A 21,762-nucleotide genomic window follows, 5' to 3' on the forward strand; every position below is an offset into this window, starting at 1 on the left:
GATCTGAGTCAGAAATAGGAATGACTTCTATTTTCCCTTGGCAACGCAGACGCTTGTTGACGCTCATTTTCAGATCAAGCATAAAGGTTATGATACTGAGTTTGGGGTAATCCAGAAGTTGTTACTGATTACAATTTGAGTGGTAACGAATATATGTAACTGATTACATTTAGAAAGTAACCTACCCAACCCTGTTCAATATACTATAATTGATTGATATGTTGAAGGGAAATATAAAGTACTTATTAACGAATGCAGTTTATATTACATTGTTTCATTAAATTTCCATGGACTAATTTCAGAACATAACAAAAGTTGTTGGTATGGGCATACACACCATATACAGACCGTATTGCATAGACATGGGCTGGGTCGTTCCTGATACTTTTTTTGCAAAAAAAACATACAATGTAGCATTGTTTCATATCTACCTTCATACGCCCTTCTTTGTCACTGAATGAATAGTTACTTTGAATCTCGGCTGCGTGATAGTTTCAGCATCCACGCAGGCGTAGTGATTACTGGTTACCTAGCTATGTATGTATTGCTAACCGTCTGACTATTAAGATTTGTAAGGGAAAGCGCAGACACGGAGGTAGACAAGGTGCTTATTACGAATAAGTCAAATTCTTCGGCCTAAAATGAGACATTAAATAGAAGGGATAAACGGTAAAACGCCGATGATTAAATATTGTGTTCCGTAACCGCCATACATTTCTATCTGGCATTGGTAGTAAGTAAGCGCTCCTCTGGTTGCGGTGGCCGCAAATTTCTCAGGCCGCAAATTTGTTTTTTTGTTGCTGGGGAGGAGACCTTTCGTTCACCTCGCTGCTGTTATGTGCTGCTTGGGCTTTGCTCGAGCAATTGCATAAGACCGTCCTTATGTTGAATCCATTATCCTGTCGGATCTAAAGGGTGGATTGAGGACACATCGCGGCTTTAAAGGTATATTGAAAATATTGTTTGATTCAGCTAGCGAATGTCCGCTTAATTCACTCAGTTGCTGTAACCTAGCGTAGATACTATCAGGCAGGCTGTTGTTTTTAACCTCATAGGTAGCTAACGTTTGCGTCTGTGTTGGCCAATGTGCTTTCTAACTTAGCTAGCAAAGCTATTTTGTAAAACATGTCATTTACGACACAGATTGAACATAGCCCACCCAGTTGTCAGCTCGCTAGTTAGCCACCTGTCCAAGGATGGGCGCCCAATGAAGCTACGCTAGGAAGCTAGCGTTAGAGGGTTAACGTTCGTTAGCAGGCTACAGTAACCAGTTAGCTAGCTAAGAACATTTCTTAATTGACTAGCTAGTTAACGTAATGCACTCACGAAATCACTTGTAGTATGTTTGATGTAAAAAGGGCTTTATAAATACATGTGATTATAAGTACATTTGACTGTTTTACAGGATGGATGTGGAATTGTGTGCTGGCGGGCACAGCACCCGAAGAAAGATGGATTCAGCTGGCGAAGGGACAGTGGAGGTTGTACCTTTGGAATTGTACGACTCTGCCAGAGCAAAAATAGACGCCAACCTACGGTGGCTGTTCGCCAAAGCCTATGGCATTGGTAAGTTATTACACGCACACAACATAGTCATTGGAAAGTTCCAAAATAGTCTCCTGTCACACACGGCGCAAATGTCTGAGTTACAGTTCATATGAGGAAATCAGGAAATTGAAATAAATAAATTGGGGCCCTAATCTATGGATTTCACATGACTGGGAATACAGATATGCATATCTTGGTCCCAGATACCTGGAAATAAAGTAGGGGCGTGGATCAGAATCTGGTGTGACCATTAGTTGCCTCATGCAGCGCCACACATCTCTGTCCCATAGATTTGATAAGGCTGTCAATTGTGGAACGTTGAACTCTTCAATGGTTGTGCTTAGATATTGGCGGGAACTGGAACACGCTGTCACATGTAGATTCAGAGCATCCCAAACATGCTCAACAAGTGTCTTGTATGGTGAGTATGCAGGCCATGGAAGATCTGGGCCATTCTCAGCTTCCAGGAATTGTGTACAAATCGTTGCGACATGGGGTTGTGCATTATCATGCTGAAACATGAGGTGATAATGGAAGATGAATGGCATGACAATGGGCCTCAGGATCTCGTCATGGTATCTATATGCATTCAACTTTCCTGGTTGGACCTACTGCCAAATTCTCTAAAACAATGTTGAAAGCGGCTTATGGTAGAGGAATGAACATTAAATTATCTGGCAACAGCTCTGGTGGACATTCCTGCAGTCAGCATGCCAATTGCAAACTCCCTCAACTTGAGACACCTCTGGCATTGTGTGACAACATGTGCACATTTTAGTGGCCTTTTATTGTCCCTGGCACAAGGTGCACCAGTGTAATGATCATGCTGTTTATTAGTTTCTTGATATGCCACACCGGTTAGGTGGTTAGATTATCTTGGCAGGGAAAAATGCTCACTAACAGGGATGTAAACAAATTTGTTTACAACATTTGAGAGAAATAAGCTTGTTGTGTGAATGGAACATTTCTGGAATCTTCTATTTGAGCTTTTTTATTTAACCTTAAACTAGGCAAGTTGGTTAAGAACAAATTCTTATTTACAATAACAGCCTACCCCTGCCAAACTCTTCCCTAACCTGGGTGATGCTGGTCCAGTTGTGCGCCGCCCTATGGGACTCCCGATCACGGCAGGTTGTGATACAGCCCGGGATCAAACCAGGGTCTGTAGTGACGCCCCAAGAATGACACATTGGACCTACACTTTACATGTTGTGTTTTTATATTTTTGTTCAGTATCATTTTCTTTTACTGTTCTCACTAAGGCACTTCTGGGTGTTTACCCTATATGAACCAAAATGTTATCGAGGCGTGAGGTTTTAATTACCAGAAAAACAACACTGCCCTAGCCAGTGTCCATTGAACCTGGAATTGAAAGTGAGGATCAGCTGTCTTTATCCCTCATCTGCAAGGCTGGCAGAGTTGGTTCCAAATGTTTTTGGACAGGAAATGTGTCTGTGTGTTCATCCAGACTAACAGTTAGCAGTTAAGATAGTATTAATGAGCCACGCTTGGAACATACCTAGATGGTGGGAACCATTCTGAATGAACCATTCTGAAACCATTCTACATTTACTCTGTTATTCATCAAAATGTGTGTGTGTGTGTGTGTGTGTGCTGAACTGGCTGCCGCCCCCCCACCACCACCACCACCCCAGTATGACTTGGCAAATGATCTGCCTCCCCACTGACTCACCAGATTTTGCCATTCTGTTTTTGTGCAGTGGCCCTTAGCAGCAGTGAGATGGGACTCGCAGGAATCTGATGTATAAATCCACAGAATCTACTGTCAGACTGTCATCAGGTCATGGAAAATGCAGAACAAGACATTAGCCTTTATCACTCTCTTGTGAAGATAGCCAACGGTTGTTGGCTTGTTGTAATGATGTTTTATTTAGGTAAAGAACATTTTTGACAAAAAATTGGCTACCTGGATCTAGTGCTAACTCCAACCGAACCCTCTTTTGACCCCAAGGCCGACCCACTCATCCCTTCAGACACGACGTCTGGGCTCTGCCTGGCCAGAGAGGGGGGCATGGATATTGGGGTGGCACTCCAGGCCTGGCTTACTCTTAGGGACCACTGTAGCAAGTGTTGACCTTTAGTATTAGCCTTTTCCAGGTGGCCAAGTTCTCTGAGTTGTTGTGGGTAACTACTAGAGCAAGGTAACCACTAGAGCAAGGTAACCACTAGAGCAAGGTAACCACTAGAGCAAGGTAACCACTAGAGCAAGGTAACCACTAGAGCAAGGTAACCACTAGAGCAAGGTAACCACTAGAGCAAGGTAACCACTAGAGCAAGGTAACCACTAGAGCAAGGTAACCACTAGAGCAAGCAATAGTTTGTGGACGGCAGGTAGCCCAGTGGTTAAGAGCGTTGGGCCAGTAACCGAAAGGTTGCTCGTTTCAATCCCAGAGCCGTCTAGTTGAAAAATCTGTCTGTGCTCTTGAGCAGGTCACTAAACCTTAATTGCTCCTGTAAGTCGCAATGGTTAAGAGCGTCCGCTAAATGACCCATGTACATTTGTCAAACTTCATAGCAAAACAACCTAAATATTATGACACTTCTGGATTTCTAGTTGGTTGCAAGATTCCTAATCTTGTTCCCCGACACTTCCGCACAAAAGCACAACGTTTTCTGGATCAATGTGTCAGACATGGCCTTTGTTAGCCAAAACAGAGCCAGGATGCAAAGATAACTTTGTCTGTGCATTCATGTGATATGAGTGACACACAAATGACTATTTCTCTGGGATAAAAAATGTAAAAAAACATTAGCTGACATGGTCTGGTTGACCTGGACATTTCTGACAAGTTATAAATCGCTCTCTAAGGTATGCAATGATTAACATGACAAGAGGAACTGATGGTGCACGACCCAATTTTATAAATTGCACCTTGTGCATTCTACTGCTACAACTTTCAATCGTAAGTTTAAAGTTCCTTTAAAAAGAAAAACCTGCGAGCCCCACAGTTTGGAAACAACCGTCTTAGAGGACCAAAGAGTTTGGTCTGCTTTGTGTTTTAATTTCTGCCATGGGAAAAATATTGTGAAACTGGTATCGTCAGTCCTAAAAAGGCATTGGCTTAATCTACCAACCAATCATCTCCCACAACACCTTCCCCTGCACGCTAGCATACTACAAGCACAAAGCTACCCCTCAGTCATGTGATTTGCCAAAATGACATACTTTACTCAGTAGTTCAGTTCCATTAAGGCCAACTGAACGAGTGATTATCCCAGACTTAGGCTATATCAAATAAAATCACATGCTCTGCATACAACCTTACCGTGAAATGCTTACTTACAAGCCCTTAACCAACAATGCAGTTTTAAGAAGATTCAAGAAAATATTTACTAAATAAGCTAAAGTTAAAAAATAATAAGTAACACAATAAAATAACAATGAGGCTATAGACAAGGTTACTGGTACTGAGTCAATGTGCGGGGGTACAGGTTAGTTGAGGCTGTGCGTAATTGCTTGGGGAAGAGGTTACAAGATTTCAATGAGTGTCACTGTTTTGTGGCTCATCAGTTACCCTCACCCCCAGTATTTACATTGTTTGTTTGCGAGCGTAATTGCATAGATACACGTAGGAACTCCTTTAAAATAGCAATCAGGCCTAGCATTGTTATTGAAGGCCTGTGGCTGTTGTTACTTGCTAAAGACATGCTAAGATGTTGTGGAGGCGCCAGAGCTAGGTCTGTCTATCAATAGTAGAGAACCTGTCATGTGTGAGACGCGTGACCTAATTTCACAGAAAGAGCACTTACTCTGGCCATGAATCTTTAATTGCTGAACAGTCATGTCAATGGAGTGTGTCGTCTGTGCCTGTTGTCATTGGAAGAACAGAATGACTCCGTCCATTGTTTTCATATTATGGCTTCTTTGGATTGCCGTTCATATTACCACTTCTGGCTTCAAGGGTCTATTTACCTTAGTATTAACTTACTGTTCAGGCCTCACTAATGCTGAGGCCTGTCACCTCCTTTAGTAACATTTAAGCACCTGCATCTTTGCAGTCTATTGTAGTATATGATCGCCTACATTGTTCTTATTTAGGCCTAGGTTCCATTTCATGATCCCACCCTTTAGATTTCTGCATTCATTACTGTGATTTCATGATGTCACTCAGACTCAAGCCTGCACAAAGAAAGCAAATGATCCTAGATTTAGTTTATAATGGTTATCTATATGGATGGTTTGAATGCTGTTCTCCCATTTTAAGGATGTTTTCCTGCTTACTCTCCTAAAAGCTCCCTGTGTTCTAACAGCGAGCTGTGGTCCCAGAGAGCTCAGAAACAGTAATTGGCTTTTGTCCTGATGACGAACTCTGCCTGGCACTCATCCTCCTCTCCCCCTCCTCTTCTCTCACTCTGAGGAGTCTCCCCAGTGGCTGTCTGTCATCTTCTCTAAGGGCCCTGGCTAAAGCCATGCAGGCAAATCAAATCAAAGTTTATTTGTCACGTGTGCCAAATGCAACAGTTAAACCTTACAGTTAAATGCTTACTTAAAGGCCCTAACCAACAGTGCAATTTTTAAGTAAACAATGGGTATTAGGTAAACAATAGATAAGTACAGAAATAAAAACAACAGTGAAAATAACAGTAGCGTGGCTATATACAGGCACCAGTTAGTCAGGCTAATTTAGGCAAAATGTAGGTATAGTTAAAGTGACTATGCATATATGATAAACAGAGTAGCAGCAGTGTAACAGAGGGGTGAGGGGGGTGGTGGGACACTAGGCAAATTACATATTCAGGAGTCTTATAGCTTGGTAGTAAAAGCTGTTGAGAAGCCTTTCGGTCCTAGACTTGGCGCTCCGGTACCTCTTGCCATGCGGTAGTAGAGAGAACAGTCTGACTGGGGTGGCTGGGGTCGTTGACAAATTTTAGGGTCTTCCTCTGACACCGCCTGGTATAGAGGTCCTGGATGGCAGGCAGCTTAGCCCCAGTGATGTACTGGGCCGTACGCACTACCCTCTGTAGTGCCTTGCGCTCAGAGGCCGAACAGTTGCCGTGATGCTCACCATAGTGCAGCTGTAGAACTTTTTGAAGATCTGGTGACCCATGACAAATCTTTTCAGTCTCCTGAGGGGGAATAGGCTTTGTCGTTCCCTCTTCACGACTGTCTTGGTGTGTTTGGACCATTCTAGTTTGTTGATGTGGACACCAATGAACTTGAAGCTCTCAACCTGCTCCACTACAGCCCCGTCGATGAGAATGGGGGCGTGCTCGATCCTCCTTTTCCTATAGTCCACCATCATCTCCTTTGCCTTGATTACCTTGAGGGATAGGTTGTTATTCTGGCACCACCTAGCCAGGTCGCTGACCTCCCTATAGTCTGTCTCGTCGGTGATCAGGCAAACTTAATGAAGGTGTTGGAGTCGTGGGCGAAAAAGGAGGTACAGGAGGGGACTGAACACGTACCCCTTGAGGATCAGCGTGGCAGATGTGTTGCTACCTACCCTCACCACATGGGGGCGGCCTGTCAGGAAGTCCAGGATCCAGTTGCAGAGGGAGATGTTTAGTCCCAGGATCCTTAGCGTAGTGATGAGCTTTGAGGGCACTATAGTATTGAATGCTGAGCTGTAGTCAATGAATAGCATTCTCATGTAGGTGTTCCTTTTGTCCAGGTGGGAAAGGGCAGTGTGGAGTGCAATAGAGATTGCATCATCTGTGGATCTGTTAGGGCGGTATGCAAATTGTAGTGGGTCTAGGGTTTCTGGGATAATGGTGTTGATGTGAGCCATTACCAGCTTTTCAAAGCACTTCATGGCTATGGATGTGGATGCTTCGGGTCTGTAGTCATTTTGGCAGGTTAACTTAGTCTTCTTGGGCAGAGGGACAATGGTGGTCTGCTTGAAACATGTTGGTGTTAATCAGGGACATGTCAGTGAAGACACCTGACAGTTGGTCAGCATACGTCCTGGTAATCCTTCTGGCCCTTGTGAATGTTGACCTGTTTAAGGTCTTATTCACGTCGGCTACGGAGGGCGTGATCACAGTTGTCCGGAACAGCTGATGCTCTCATGCATGCCTCAGGGTTGTTTGCCTCGAAGCGAGCAAAGAGGTGATTTAGCTTGTCTGGTAGGCTCGTGTAACTGGGCAGCTCACGTCTGTGCTTTCCTTTGTAGTCTGTAATAGTTTGCAAGCCCTGCCACATAAGACGAGCGTCGGATTCGGTGTAGTACGACTCAATCTTAGCCCTGTATTGGCTCTTTGCCTGTTTGATGGTTCGTCGGAGGTCATAGCAGGATTTCTTATAAGCTTCCGGGTTAGAGTCCCACACCTTGAAAGCGGCAGGGCTACCCGTTAGCTCAGTGCGAATGTTGCCTGTAATCCATGGTTTCTGGTTGGAGTATGCACGTACAGTCACTGTGGGGATGACATTCTCGATGCACTTATTGATAAAGCTGGTGACTGATGTGTTGTACTCGTCAATGCCATCGGCAGAATCCTGAAAAAATATTCCAGTCTGTGCTAGCAAAACAGTCCTGTAGTTTAGCATCTGCTTCATCTGACCACTTTTTTTTTTTTGTAGATTTGAGTCACTGGCACTTCCTGCTTAAATTTTTGCTCGTAAGCAGGAATCAGGAGGATAGATTTGTGGTCAGATTTACCAAATGGAGGGTGAGGGAGAGTTCTGTGTGTGGAGTTCAGGTGATCTAATTTTCCCCCTGGTTGTGCATTTAACATGCTAATAGAAATGAGGTATAACTGATTTAAGTTTCCCCGCATGAAATCCCTGGCCACGAGGAGCACAACCTCTGGGTGAGCGGTTTGCTTATTTCCTAATACAGCTGACTGAATGTGGTCTTAGTGCCAGCATCTGTCTGTGGAGGTAAATAAACAGCCATGAAAATATAGATGAACTCTCTTGGCAAATAGTGTGGTCTACAGCTTATCATGAGATACTCTACTTCATGCGAGCAAAATCTAGAGTAGAGACTTCCTTAGATTTCATGCACCAGCTGATGTTTACAAATATGCACAGACCCCCTCGTCTTACCGGAGTATGCTGTTCTATATAGCCGGTGCAGCGTATATCCCGCGAGCTGAATATCCATGTCGTCTTTCAGCCACGATTTGGTAAAACATAAGATGTTAGTTTTTTTATGTCCCATTGGTAGGATATTCGTGACCGTACCTCGTCTAATTTATTGTCCAATGATTGTACGTTGGCAAGTAATATTGACGGTAAAGGCACTCTCAGTTGGCGGATCCTTACGAGGCACCCCGCTCTGTGTTCTCTGTACTTACGTCTCTTTCCCTTGCCAACTGTGATTTTGGCCTTGTCGGGTGTTCGCAGTACATCCTGTGCTTCCTGCTTGTTGAATAATAAAATGTTAGTCTAATCCGAGATGCGTGATCGCTGTCCTGATATCCAGAACTTATTTTTTTTGCCTCAAACATTATGTACAAAATAAGTTACAGATAACATGAGAAAAAATACATAATGGTACAATTGGTTAGGTACCTGTAAAACAGCTGCCATTTCTTTCCGGTGCCATTTAAAAAAGAAATGAGGCAGAGACTGAGCACAGTACAGTCGCATGCACAACAACATCTATCTGCTATCTTCAGTTGAAGTCGGAAGTTTATATACACCGTAGCCAGATACATTTAAACTCAGTTTTTCACAATTCCTGACATTTAATCCTAGTAAAAATTCCCTGTCTTAGGTCAGTTAGGATCACCACTTTTATTTTAAGAATGTGAAATGTCATTATAATAGTACAGAATTATTTATTTCAGCTTTTACTTCTTTCATTCCCAGTGGGTCAGAGCTTTACATACACTCAATTAGTATTTGGTAGCATTGCCTTTAAATTGTTTAATTTTGGTCAAACGTTTCAAGTAGCTTTCCACAAGCTTCCCACAATAAGTTGGTTGATTTTTGGCCCATTCTTCCTGACAGAGCTGATGTAACTGAGTCAGGTTTGTAGGCCTCCTTGCTCGCACATTTTCCAGTTCCGTCTACACATTTTCTATAAGTTTGAGGTTGGGGCTTTGTGATGGCTCCCGCCTGTGAGTTTGTATCCACCCAGTGCCGACACAGACAGAACATGGCTGGCACAGCTCCTCATACCAGCGACCAGCCATCCAGTCAGAATGCCACCCGTTGGGGAAAGCTGGTGTTCTGCTCTCCTGACTGGTCTGATGGTGATTGGGGGATGCACTACAGCTGGTCCTGGCAATGGAGCGAAAGGGTGTTTACCATGCAGAGCCCTCTCCCTTTCCCAGTAGTTGGCTATCCCAGTCCACTGTGCAGAGGGGGTAGGAGAGGGGAAGCTGCTGCCACACAGTATCAGCATCTCCAGGGGGAAGTCAAACATGAAGACCCATCCGGGTCCCAGCCAGGCCAGACCCTTTTTTGTTTTCACTCAATGCATTATATAAAGTGCATCCCTCACACACATTTATCTCTTGCAATGACTGACTGTTATACAATAACATGATTATTATTGAATCTGTTGTAATGCCCAGACACACTCCTCTACAGGATTCACACATTGTTATACAGGCCCAGGTGTATTATCCATCCCTACTTCTCATAACGGGGCGGCAGGGTAGCCTAGTGGTTAGAGAGTTGGACTAGTAACCGGAAGGTTGCAAGTTCAAACCCCCGAGCTGACAAGGTACAAAATCTGTCGTTCTGCCCCTGAACAGGCAGTTAACCCACTGTTCCTAGGCCGTCATTGAAAATTAGAATTTGTTCTTAACTGACTTGCCTAGTTAAATAAAGGTAAAATAAATAAAATAACAATATTGTTATGGGCATTGAGTGCCTACTCAGACTGTGTATTGCAGTAAAATCCAAATCAGACTATCTTACCTGCTGTGTCGTTGACTGGTTCAAGGAGAGCTCTGCTTGCCTCTTCCTGTTAGTGTGGTTGGATGGGAGAATGCTGACGATTTAGGCTCTGCCTCTATGCCGTCAGTCATGGCTGGGACTGGAGTTGATGTAGGAGTTTAGATATGGAGATGGAGCTCAGCCTCACAGCCACAACTGAGTGCGAGCTGTCTGAATAATGGAGTTCATCAGGGTTATTTTTGCCCTGAAGAACATTGCACCTTTCTGAGAGGGTGTGCATGGGCTTGTCACATGCAAGGGGCCGCTGTGGTTTTTCTGTTTTATGCCTACGCTTTACTGCTTTAAGCTCATAAAGTCACGGATTGTATGCACATGTTTCCTATTAGATGACCAGAGTATGACATCAACAGACATCAATTATCATGATTGGATTCCTATCTTTCAACACTGGAGTCATTTAGCCTAATATGGTGGGTTTTCAAGTCATTGCAAATGCTAAATAGACTTGGATAACTTCTAAATCAGTGTTTATTTTCCTCCTCTGTGGTGGAAACTAGAAAGGCTTTTTTGCAGACTAGAACAACCGGAAAACCCAGCTCTGCTCTCATTAGTGTTACTGTAGCCCATCTGTTTCTGAGTGGAACTCCTGAGTGGAAAAATAGGTCCCAAGCCGTGACTATATTTACACCGAGTAAACTGAGCCCTCCTTGCAGAACAAATCCGCTACATGGCTAAAGGTATGTGGACGCCAGCTTGTCGAACATCTCATTCCAAAATCATGGGCGTTAATATGGAGTTGGTCGGCCCTTTGCTGCTATAACAGCCTCCACTCTTCTGGGAAGGCTTTCCACTAGATGTTGGAACAACACTACAGGGACTTCCATTCAGCCACAAGCATTAGTGAGGTTGGGCACTGATGTTGGGCGATTAGGCCTTGTCCGAAGTTGGCGTTCCAATTAATCTGAATGGGGTTGAGGTCAGGGCTCTATGCAGGCCATTCAAGTTCTTCCACACCGATCTCGACAAACCATTTTTGTATGGACCTTGCTTTGTGCCCGGGGGCATTGTCATGAGGAAACGGGAAAGGGCCTCTTCCAAACTGTTGCCACAAATTTGGAATCACCTACAATGTCATTGTATATTGTAGCATTAAGATTTCCTTTAACTGGAAATAAGGGGCCTAGCCAGGGTCATTATTCCTCTTCCACCAAACTTTACAGGTGGCACTATGCACTCGGGCAGGTAGCGTTCTCCTGGCATCCTCCAAACCCAGATTAGTCCGTCAGACTGCCAGATTGGGAGGCTTGATTCATCACTCCAGAGAACGCGTTTCCACTGCTCCAGTGTCCAATTGCAGTGAGCTTTACACCACTGCAGCTGATGCTTTGCAATGCGCGTGGTGATCCTAGGCTTATATGCAACTGCTCCGACATGTAAACCCATTTCATGAAGCCTCCGGTGAACAGTTCCTGTGCTGACGTTGCTTTCAGAGGCAGCTTGGAACTCGGCACTGAGTGTTGCAGCTGAGGACATTTTTTTTTTTTTTTTACGCGCTTCATCACTCGGCTGTTCCATTCTGTGAGCTTGTGTGGCTTTCCACTTTGTGGCTGATCTGTTGTTGCTCCTAGAAGTTTCCGCTTCACAATAACAGCACACAGTTTTACCGTTGCAGCTCTAGCAGGGCAGAAATTTGACAAACTGACTTGTTGGAAAGGTGTCAGCCTATGACGGTGCCACGTTGAAAGTCAATGGAGCTCCTCAGTAAGGCTATTCCACTGCCAATGTTTGTCTATGGAGATTGCATGGCTGTGTGCTCGATTGTTATACACCTGTCAGCAATGGATGTGGCTGAAATAACCAAATCCACGAATTAAGGGGTGTCCACATAAACCAAACGACACTGCTCGAAAAATAAAGGGAACACTTAAACAACGCAATGTAACTCCAAGTCAATCACACTTCTGTGAAATCAAACTTAGGAAGCAACACTGACAATAAATTTCACATGCTGTTGTGCAAATGGAATAGACAACAGGTGGAAATTATAGGCAATTAGCAAGACACCCCCAATAAAGGAGTGGTTCTGCAGGTGGTGACCACAGACCACTTCTCAGTTCCAATGCTTCCTGGCTGATGTTTTGGTCACTTTTGAATGCTGGTGGTGCTTTCACTCTAGTGGTAGCATGAGACGGAGTTTACAACCCACACAAGTGGTTCAGGTAGTGCAGCTCATCCAGGATGGCACATCAATGCGAGCTGTGGCAAGAAGGTTTGCTGTGTCTGTCAGCGTAGTGTCCAGAGCATGGAGGCGCTACCAGGAGACAGGCCAGTACATCAGGAGACGTGGAGGAGGACGTAGGAGAGCAACAACCCAGCAGCAGGACCGCTACCTCCGCCTTTGTGCAAGGAGGAGCAGGAGGAGCACTGCCAGAGCCCTGTGAAATAACCTCCAGCAGGCCACATGTGCATGTGTCTGCTCAAACGGTCAGAAACAGACTCCATGAGGGTGGTATGAGGGCCCGACGTCCACAGGTGGGGGTTGTGCTTACAGCCCAACACCGTGCAGGACGTTTGGCATTCGCCAGAGAACACCAAGATTGGCAAATCCGCCACTGGCGCCCTGTGCTCTTCACAGATGAAAGCAGGTTCACACTGAGCACATGTGACAGACGTGAGAGTCTGGAGATGCCGTGGAGAACGTTCTGCTGCCTGCATCATCCTCCAGCATGACCGGTTTGGCGGTGGGTCAGTCATGGTGTGGGGTGGCATTTCTTCCGCACAGCCCTCCATGTGCTCGCCAGAAGTAGCCTGACTGCCATTAGGTACCGAGATGAGATCATCAGACCCCTTGTGAGACCATATGTTGGTGCGGTTGGCCCTGGGTTCCTCCTAATGCAAGACAATACTAGACCTCATGTGGCTGGAGTGTGTCAGCAGTTCCTGCAAGAGGAAGTCATTGATGCTATGGACTGGCCCGCCCGTTCCCCAGACCTGAATACAATTGAGCACATCTGGCACATCATGTCTCGCTCCATCCACCAACGCCACGTTGCACCACAGACTGTCCAGGAGTTGGCGGATGCTTTAGTCCAGGTCTGGGAGGAGATCCCTCAGGAGACCAGCCGCCACCTCATCAGGAGCATGCCCAGGCGTTGTAGGGAGGTCATACAGGCACGTGGAGGCCACACACACTACTGAGCCTCATTTTGACTTGTTTAAAGGACATTACATCAAAGTTGGATCAGCCTGTAGTGTGGTTTTCCACTTTAATTTTGAGTGTGACTCCAAATCCAGACCTCCATGGTTTGATAAATTTGATTTCCATTGATAATTTGTGTGATTTTGTTGTCAGCACATCCAACTATGTAAAGAAAAAGTATTTAATAAGAATATTTCATTCAGATCTAGGATGTGTTATTTGGGTGTTCCCTTTATTGTTTTGAGCAGTGTATTTTTACAGTGAGCAGTTGCAGTTGTCACATTCCCTTTCGTTGTTGAAAGGTTTGATATTCCCCAAGAAGCTTAATACTACAGAGACACTTGTGGAGTTTTAAGTTAATTATTTCACATTTGGCTATCCATGAAACATTAGACTCTTGTGTGTATATAGCCCTATGCATCTTAGTCATCACAGCAGTGTTTCCCCTAGAATATTCCTGAAGTAGGCAAAGGGCTGCGTGCACCAAAATATTCCATTGAAACCAATAGCAACCAAATATTTTCATGCATGTTGCCATACAAATAGATGGAAGAATTGGGAACCCAACCAGTCTGTTACATAACTAACCATGCCTCTTCCCCTCCAGACCACATCCCAGAGGACCTGCGGGACCCATTCTACACAGACCAGTATGAGCAAGAGCACATCAAGCCCCCCGTCCTCCACCTGCTGCTGTCCTGTGAGCTCTACTGCCGTGTGTGTGCCCTCATCCTAAAGACGGACCAGGCCGCCTCGCTGCAGTCACACCTGTCAGTTATCCAGGCCCTGAGCCGTAAAGGGATCTATGTCATGGAGAGTGATGACACGCCAGTCACAGAGGCCGACCTCGCCTGTGTGCCCATCAAAATGGTGAGTGGTAGAGAATGGGTAGTGTGTGTAGGAAGGGTGAAATGGGCCTACTGTTCAGAAGGTAATGGCAGCATCTCAATAGTCTTAAAGGTCGACTTTGGGCATGAAGAACAGTCCAACTCTGCCTCCTTTTGGAATTTTCAAACAGAAATGGGGTTTGCCTTTGGTGGTTCATCGACGCGTCTTTCTAGTCATGCGCACCGCATGACATTCCAGCATGTGTTGATGTCATTTCTCAGGATTTGTTTTTGGACGGGATCTATTATGATCAGTAAGAAATTGCACTTCTGTAGCAAAAAAATCTTATGCATCCATTTTTTTTTTTGACAATATAATTACATTTCATGGTATAATGGTGCGTTTGTCAGTTATACAGTTTAAAGCTGTTATTTTTGCATTTTTGCCCAATGTCGACCTTTAAGTGGTTCAAGTATTTCTCATTGTCTCCTCTCCTTAATCTGCACTGAAAACATTGGAGAGTGAAAAGCAATTTGGTGGATGCCTCACATGAGTACAGATTATGGACAAGAAGCGGTTGAGATGCACCCAATGGCCTCTTCATCACAGACTAGGAGCTCCCTGTTTGGGGCGTATGGTAGGCGATCCATGTTGTTTGTGGGAGTCTTTGCCAGAGGCTGCTCATGATTTGTGGGTGAGAGAAGTTGTTCAAATGAATTAGCCCCTGTGCAAAAACGGATATAAATCAAGTCAGAAAAGCACACACTGCCGTTCTGCTGGTGCAGTGTTGCATTTTTAACATGGCCAAGGATGAGCAAAGTCAACACCCTCCGACTTCTGTTTGGTAAATCTTTGTGTAGGTACACTGCCCTTTTTATATAGACGTCAAGCTGGCCAAGGCAATGTGAGGGAGAGGGAAAGGAGTTTGGAAATGTTACAGGGGCCAGTATTGCCTGTATCAGTATCCCTTCCTGCTGTAGGCCTTCTCTTATCTCTTCTGATTTATCCAATGAAAGTAGCCATTGTTCTCTTCCCTCTATCAAACGATGGCATCTCTCTACAGCCCTAAGCCTCTAACACTGGAATACCTCATCTACTAGATCTTGGCAAACAGCCTTTGACCTCTAGTCTTTGCCTTTGACCTCTAGTCTTTTGTTGTTGACAGTAACTTTCTCATCATAACATTCCGGCTTACAGTAATATACATGTTCTTCATTTGTTTAACCTATTTAATTAGTTCCAGACCATTTGGCTGCTTCCTTATCTTTAGCTACCTTGGTGATTTAAACTTGTCTCGGATTCGTGTCCATATAAAGTCATTGCCTATTCCTTGTACATTCACAACAAAGCTTTTGGCCCATTCTGATTCTTTAGGCCATTGTGAAGTCAACACCGATTCAGTTGATCTCGTTTGATAATAATTTCCTCACAGCTGGATGGAGAAAGGCTAACAGGCCTCTCCATGGTGAGAGGAGAGAGCAGTGTTGAGTTAGGCCTAATATGAGCTAAATGACCCAGTGGGGTTCCATCTGTCCTGCACTACCTTTTCCACTCTACTGTACTGTTGTGGTCCTTCTGTAGCTCAGTTGGTAGAGCATGGCGCTTGTAACGCCAGGGTAGTGGGTTCGATCCCCGGGACCACCCATATGTAGAATGTATGCACACATGACTGTAAGTCGCTTTGGATAAAAGCGTCTGCTAAATGGCATATATTCATATATTATATATTTAGTGTACCCTTGTCCCTATAACAGGACCATTTTCCATGTTGACTAGTCAATATGGAAAGTCTGGTGCAGCAGTTGCATAATGATTGATTGAACATTTCCGTGCTCTATTCTGTCTCCATTAGCTCATGTAGCCTAGTTCTCATGAAGCACAAAGCTTCTCCTTTATGACTTTTTAAAATCTGTGAGTGGTATTTTTTTTTATTGGGCTTGCACTTCTTTCTCTGAGGTCTCGATTTAATTCCTGAGATGGCACAGGAAGGTGAATGTTTTGACACGAGTCACCCTGTAGATGTCTATTAGGTCAGGAAACACAGATTTGGACTACTGACCCATAGCAACATCTCCAACTAGCTTTGTGGAATGAACACCACTCCCTCCATGCATGTTTATGTTGAATTGAATACATTAACACCAGTATTTCATAAGAGTTCCAATAATATGTTTCACTGAAATCACTTAGAGTACCAACACCGGTGTTTGGCAGCGTTTTAAACATTCTATCATGTCATTGTCACGGAGACAGACACATGTTGTAGCTGAGGCAGCTTCGTTCTGGTGCGTGACTAGTCAAGTGTGTGTCTCTAAGTCTAGGTTGATAATCCAACCAAGGTGCTATGTAAGCAACGCATGCTTAGGAAAGTCTGAAATCCTCCTGACCAGAGAGAACTGCTGGCCTTTGATAGACTAGGCAGGTCTGTGTAAGGGTTGAGAACCCCCCTGGTTGCTGAGTTGGCAAGGGGGTGTTTCCATGGCAACACCAGTGTTCTTCCGCGACTCCTCATGTGCAGCCCCTGGGCTCTCGTGTGTGAGGAGGCTGAAGAAATTTAGCTTGGCCCCACAGACCCTCGCTTCTACAGATTTACCATTGAGAGTAGATGTCGACCGATTAATCGGAATGGACGATTTAATTAGGGCCGATTTCCAAGTTTTCATAACAATCGCTAATCTGCATTTTTGGTCACCGATCATGGCCGATTACATTGCACTCCACGAGGAGACTGCGTGGCAGGCTGACTACCTGTTATGCGAGTGTAGCAAGGAGCCAAGGTAAGGTTCTAGCTAGCATTAAATGTATCTTATAAAAAAACAATCAATCTTAATTAACATAAACACTAGTTAAATACACATGGTTGATGATAATTACATGTTTATCTAGCTTGTCCTGTGTTGCATATAATCGATGCAGTGGCTGTTAATTTATCATTGAATCACAGCCTACTTCACCAAACGGGTGATTTAACAAGCACATTCGCGAAAAAAGCACTGTCGTTGCACCAATGTGTACCTAACCATAAACCTCAACGCCTTCGTTAAAATCAATACACAAGTATATATTTTTAAACCTGCATGTTTAGTTTATATTGCCTGCTAACATGAATTTCTTTTAACTAGGGAAATTGTGTCACTTCTCTTGTGCTCTGTGTAACAGAGTCAGGGTATATGCAGCAGTTTGGGCCACCTGGCTCATTGCAAACTGTGTGAAGACTATTTCTTCCTAACAAGTGGGGGATGATTTAACAAAAGCACAATCGTTGCACGAATGTACCTAACCATAAACATCAATGCCTTTCTTAAAATCAATACATAGAAGTAGAATATATTTAAACCTGCATATTTAGTTAAAAGAAATTAATGTTATCAGGCAATATTAAACTAGGGAAATGGTGTCACTTCTCTTGCGTTCATTCCACGCAGTCTGGGAATTTGCAACAGTTTGGGCCGGTTGGCTCGTTGCAAACTAATTTGCCAGAATTTTACATAATTATGACATAACATTGAAGGTTGTGCAATGTAACAGGAATATTTAGACTTATGGATGCCATCCGTTAGATAAAATTTGGAACTGTTCCGTATTTCACTGAAAGAATAAATGTTTTGTTTTCAAAATGATACGTTTCCGGATTTGGCCATATTAATGACCTACGGCTCGTATTTCTGTGTGTTATTATGTTATAATTAAGTCTATGATTTGATAGAGCAGTCTGACTGAGCGTTGTTAGGCAGCAGGCTCGTAAGCATTCATTCAAACAGCACTTTTGTGCGTTTGCCAGCAGCTCTTCCCTGTGCATCAAGCATTGAGCTGTTTATGACCTCAAACCTATCAATTCCCCAGATTGGGCTGGTGTAACTGATATGAAATGGCTAGATAGTTAGCGGTGTGCTCGCTAATAGCGTTTCGCCCCTACCTGGTTCGAGCCCAGCTAGGGGCGAGGAGAGGGATGGAAACTATACTGTTACACTGGCAATACTAAAGTGCCTGTAAGAACATCCTATAGTCAAAGGTTAATGAAATACAAACGGTATAGAGAGAAGTAGTCCTATAATTCCTGTAATAACTACAACCTAAAACGTCTTGCTTGGGAATATTGACGACTCATGTGAAAAGGAACCACCAGCTATCATATGTTCTCATGTTCTTAGCAAGGAACTTAAACGTTAGCTTTTTTACACGGGGCGGCAGGGTAGCCTAGTGGTTAGAGCGGTGGACTAGTAACCGAAAGGTTGCAAGTTCGAATCCCCGAGCTGACAAGGTACAAATCTGTCGTTCTGCCCCTGAACAGGCAGTTCTAGGAACACTGTTCTAGGAACACTGTTCCTAGGCCGTCATTGAAAATAAGAATTTGTTCTTAACTGACTTGCCTAGTAAAATAAAGGTTAAAAAAAAATTAAATAAAAAAAACATGGCACATTGCACTTTTACTTTCTTCTCCAAAACTTTGTTTTTGCATTCTTTAAACCAAATTGAACATGTTTCATTATTTATTTGAGGCTAAATTTATTTTGATGTATTATATTAAGTTAAAATAAGTGTTCATTCAGTATTGTTGTAATTGTCATTATTACAAAGAAAACAAAGAAGAAAAAGACATTGTCCGATTTTAATCGGTATCAGCTTTTTTTGGTCCTCCAATAATCGGTATCGGCGATCTCTAATTGGTCGACCTCTAATTGAGAGCTGACATTTGGACCAGCGATGTCAGCCCCATGAGCATGCAGAGTTTGACAGTACAGTGGGTTGGCAATGATTTCGTACTGAGGGAAGCTGTATTGCACGCTCAAGAATGTGCTGGTTCTCATACCGCTGCTGCCATTTCAATGGCATTTGAGAACATGTTTGAAACATGAACACACTTCTACCGCCATTTGAATAACTGACTCGAGAAATAAGCTCAACTGCATCTGCAGCAGACGCGATACCCTCTGTCATGGCATTGAAACACCTGCTCAAGAAAAATGCAAACAGACCGTCGGGTTAACTTGGAAAAGTACTGTACCAGAGGCTGGGAGAACAAGCCAGTCAGTGGCATTCTCTCTGAGCCTCTTTACTGTGTCGCCACCATGCCCGCTACTTCGATGCAGACAAGAAACAGGGTTTACGTGAAATGTTACACAGCTGGACAAGATGTAAACGGACAGTGATAGTGCGCAAGGAGGAAGAGAGGCCATGGACAGACGGAGCTGAAACTTCCCTGCTTGACATGTATGATGAAATCCTGGTTGAGACTGAACAAAAGAACAATGAAACAGCACAGCAAGTAAGTGAAAGATAGGTTTTGATTATGTTTACTAGTAATGGGGACATGTGTAAATGCTAACAAATAACTTTTTGGTTTGTGTGTTTCAACTATTTAACTGCACGAGAATGCTTGAGGCTGCTTTTGGGGGAAAGAAAATATCATATCTGTATAGGCCAAAAATGTCATACCACTGCATCCCTAGCGATAGCATCTGCAAATGTGTAAGCGACAATTCAAATTAGATAGAGAGCGATACCTGCTCAGTGCTCTGCCTCCTGTTTGACTCCTGCTCCAGCTGGGGCTAATAAAACAGCAGTGCACCATTCCCTGGGTCTACTCCGATGGGTTGGAGGAAATGCATTATCTTTGTGAGGGGGAGAGAGACTGGAGACTTGAAAGTCAGCTTGAGGCAATAGAAGAGTAGTAGTTCATCCATACTCTCCTGGGTTCCTTTCTTTCAGACAGGTCTGGGGAAGGGGATTGTGGGTTTTGTGTGTGTCTGGCGTATTCATTGTCTCCTAACACTAGCACATGACAGTTAGGCTATGCTGTTTTTGCTAGTATTATTATTTGACTCAAAATTTTCTATGTTTAGATACAGGGTCCTGAGGATGAATCAATAACATTGTAGTTACTCAAATACTTAACTGATTGACAGGGAAAAGAAGGAAGCCTGTACAGAAATATTCCAAAACATACATCCTTTTTGCAACAAGGCACTAAAGTAGTACTGCACTTTTTGTTCTGAATACACAGTGTTTGGGGCAAATACAAAACATTACTGAGGACCATGCTCCATATTGTTAAATAAAATCACATTTTATTTATAGAGCACATTTCAGACATGGAATGCAACGCAATGTGCTTCACAGGGAAAAAAACTAATAAAGAAAATAAAAACAAATGTACTACACAACAAGCAAAATAATAATAAACTGAACGACCAAAAAAATGTAGAATAACCACCAAGACTCTTCCTAGAGCTGGCCGCCCGGCAAAACTGAGCAATCGGGGGAGAATGGCCCAAGAACCCGATGGTCACTGACAGAGTTTCTTTGTGGAGATGGTTGTCCTTCTAGAAAGTTCTCCCATCTCTGCAGCACTCCACCAATCAAGCCTTTATGGTAGAGTGGCCAGACGGAAGCCACTCCTCCAGTAAAAGGCACATGACAGCCGGCTTGGAGTTTGCCAAAAGGCACCTAAAGGACTCTGACCACGAGAAACATTATTCTCGGGTCTGATGAAACCAAGATTGAACTCATTGGCCTGAAAGACAAGCGTCATGCCTGGAGGAAACCAGGTACTGCTCATCACCTGGCCTATAACATCCCTATGGTGACTAGTCAGGATCGAGGGAAAGATGAACAGAGCAAAGTACAGAGATCCTTGATGATAACCTATACCAGAGCACTTAGGACCTCAGACAGGGGCGATGGTTTACCTTCCAACAGGACAATGACCTCAAGCACACAACCAAGGTAACGCAGGCATGACTTCGGGAGTCTCTGAATGTCCTTGAGTGGCTCAGCCAGAGCCTGAACATCTCTGGAGAGACTTGAAAATAGCTGTGCAGCGATGCTCCCCATCCAACATGAGAGCTTGAGAGGATCTGCAGAGAGGAATGGGAGAAACTCTCCAAATACAGGTGTGCCAAGCTTGTAGCATCATACCCAAGAATACTCAAGGCTGTAATCCCTGCCAAAGGTGCTTCAACAAAGTACTGAGTAAAGGGTCAAACGTTTGGACACCTTCTCATTCCAGAGTTTTTTTGTTTTTGTTTTTACATTGTAGAATAATAGTGAAGACCTACAACTACTAAATTACACGCACTACTAAAGGACACCAATAAGAGGTGCAATGGACATTAGACCGGTAAAATGTGTCCAAATTTGAGATTTTTGGTTCTAACCGCCGTGTCTTTGAGACGCAGAGATCATCCTTTCACCTACTCTGCATGTGCGTTTCCCACCGTGAAGCATGTAGGAGGTGTGATGGTGTGGGGGTGTTTTGCTGGTGTCACTGTCAGTGATTCATTTAGAATCCAACATGGCTACCACAGCATTCTGCAGTGATAGCCCAAACAAGATTTGATAGTGTTAGTGGGACAATCCATTTGTTTTTCAA

At 43.9% G+C, this 21,762-nt stretch overlaps 1 protein-coding gene across 3 annotated transcripts in view; it reads left to right on the forward strand.

Annotated features, from left to right (window-relative positions):
• Nucleotides 1–273: 273 nt before the first annotated feature.
• camsap1b (calmodulin regulated spectrin-associated protein 1b) overlaps nt 274–21,762 on the forward strand; it is a 41,257-nt gene continuing 19,768 nt past the window's right edge. The window contains exons 1-3 of one of the 3 annotated variants that reach the window (XM_035786244.2): nt 274–945; nt 1,406–1,566; nt 14,170–14,432. In XM_035786244.2, the coding sequence (XP_035642137.1) occupies nt 1,407–1,566; nt 14,170–14,432 (423 nt within the window). In that variant the 5' untranslated portion in view covers nt 274–945; nt 1,406. The remainder of the gene's footprint in view (nt 946–1,405; nt 1,567–14,169; nt 14,433–21,762) is intronic. The other 2 variants (XM_035786242.2, XM_035786243.2) reach the window with 2 other exon arrangements.

The sequence above is a fragment of the Oncorhynchus keta genome, chromosome 14 (assembly GCF_023373465.1).
Source record: "Oncorhynchus keta strain PuntledgeMale-10-30-2019 chromosome 14, Oket_V2, whole genome shotgun sequence".
Lineage (NCBI taxonomy): Eukaryota > Metazoa > Chordata > Actinopteri > Salmoniformes > Salmonidae > Oncorhynchus > Oncorhynchus keta.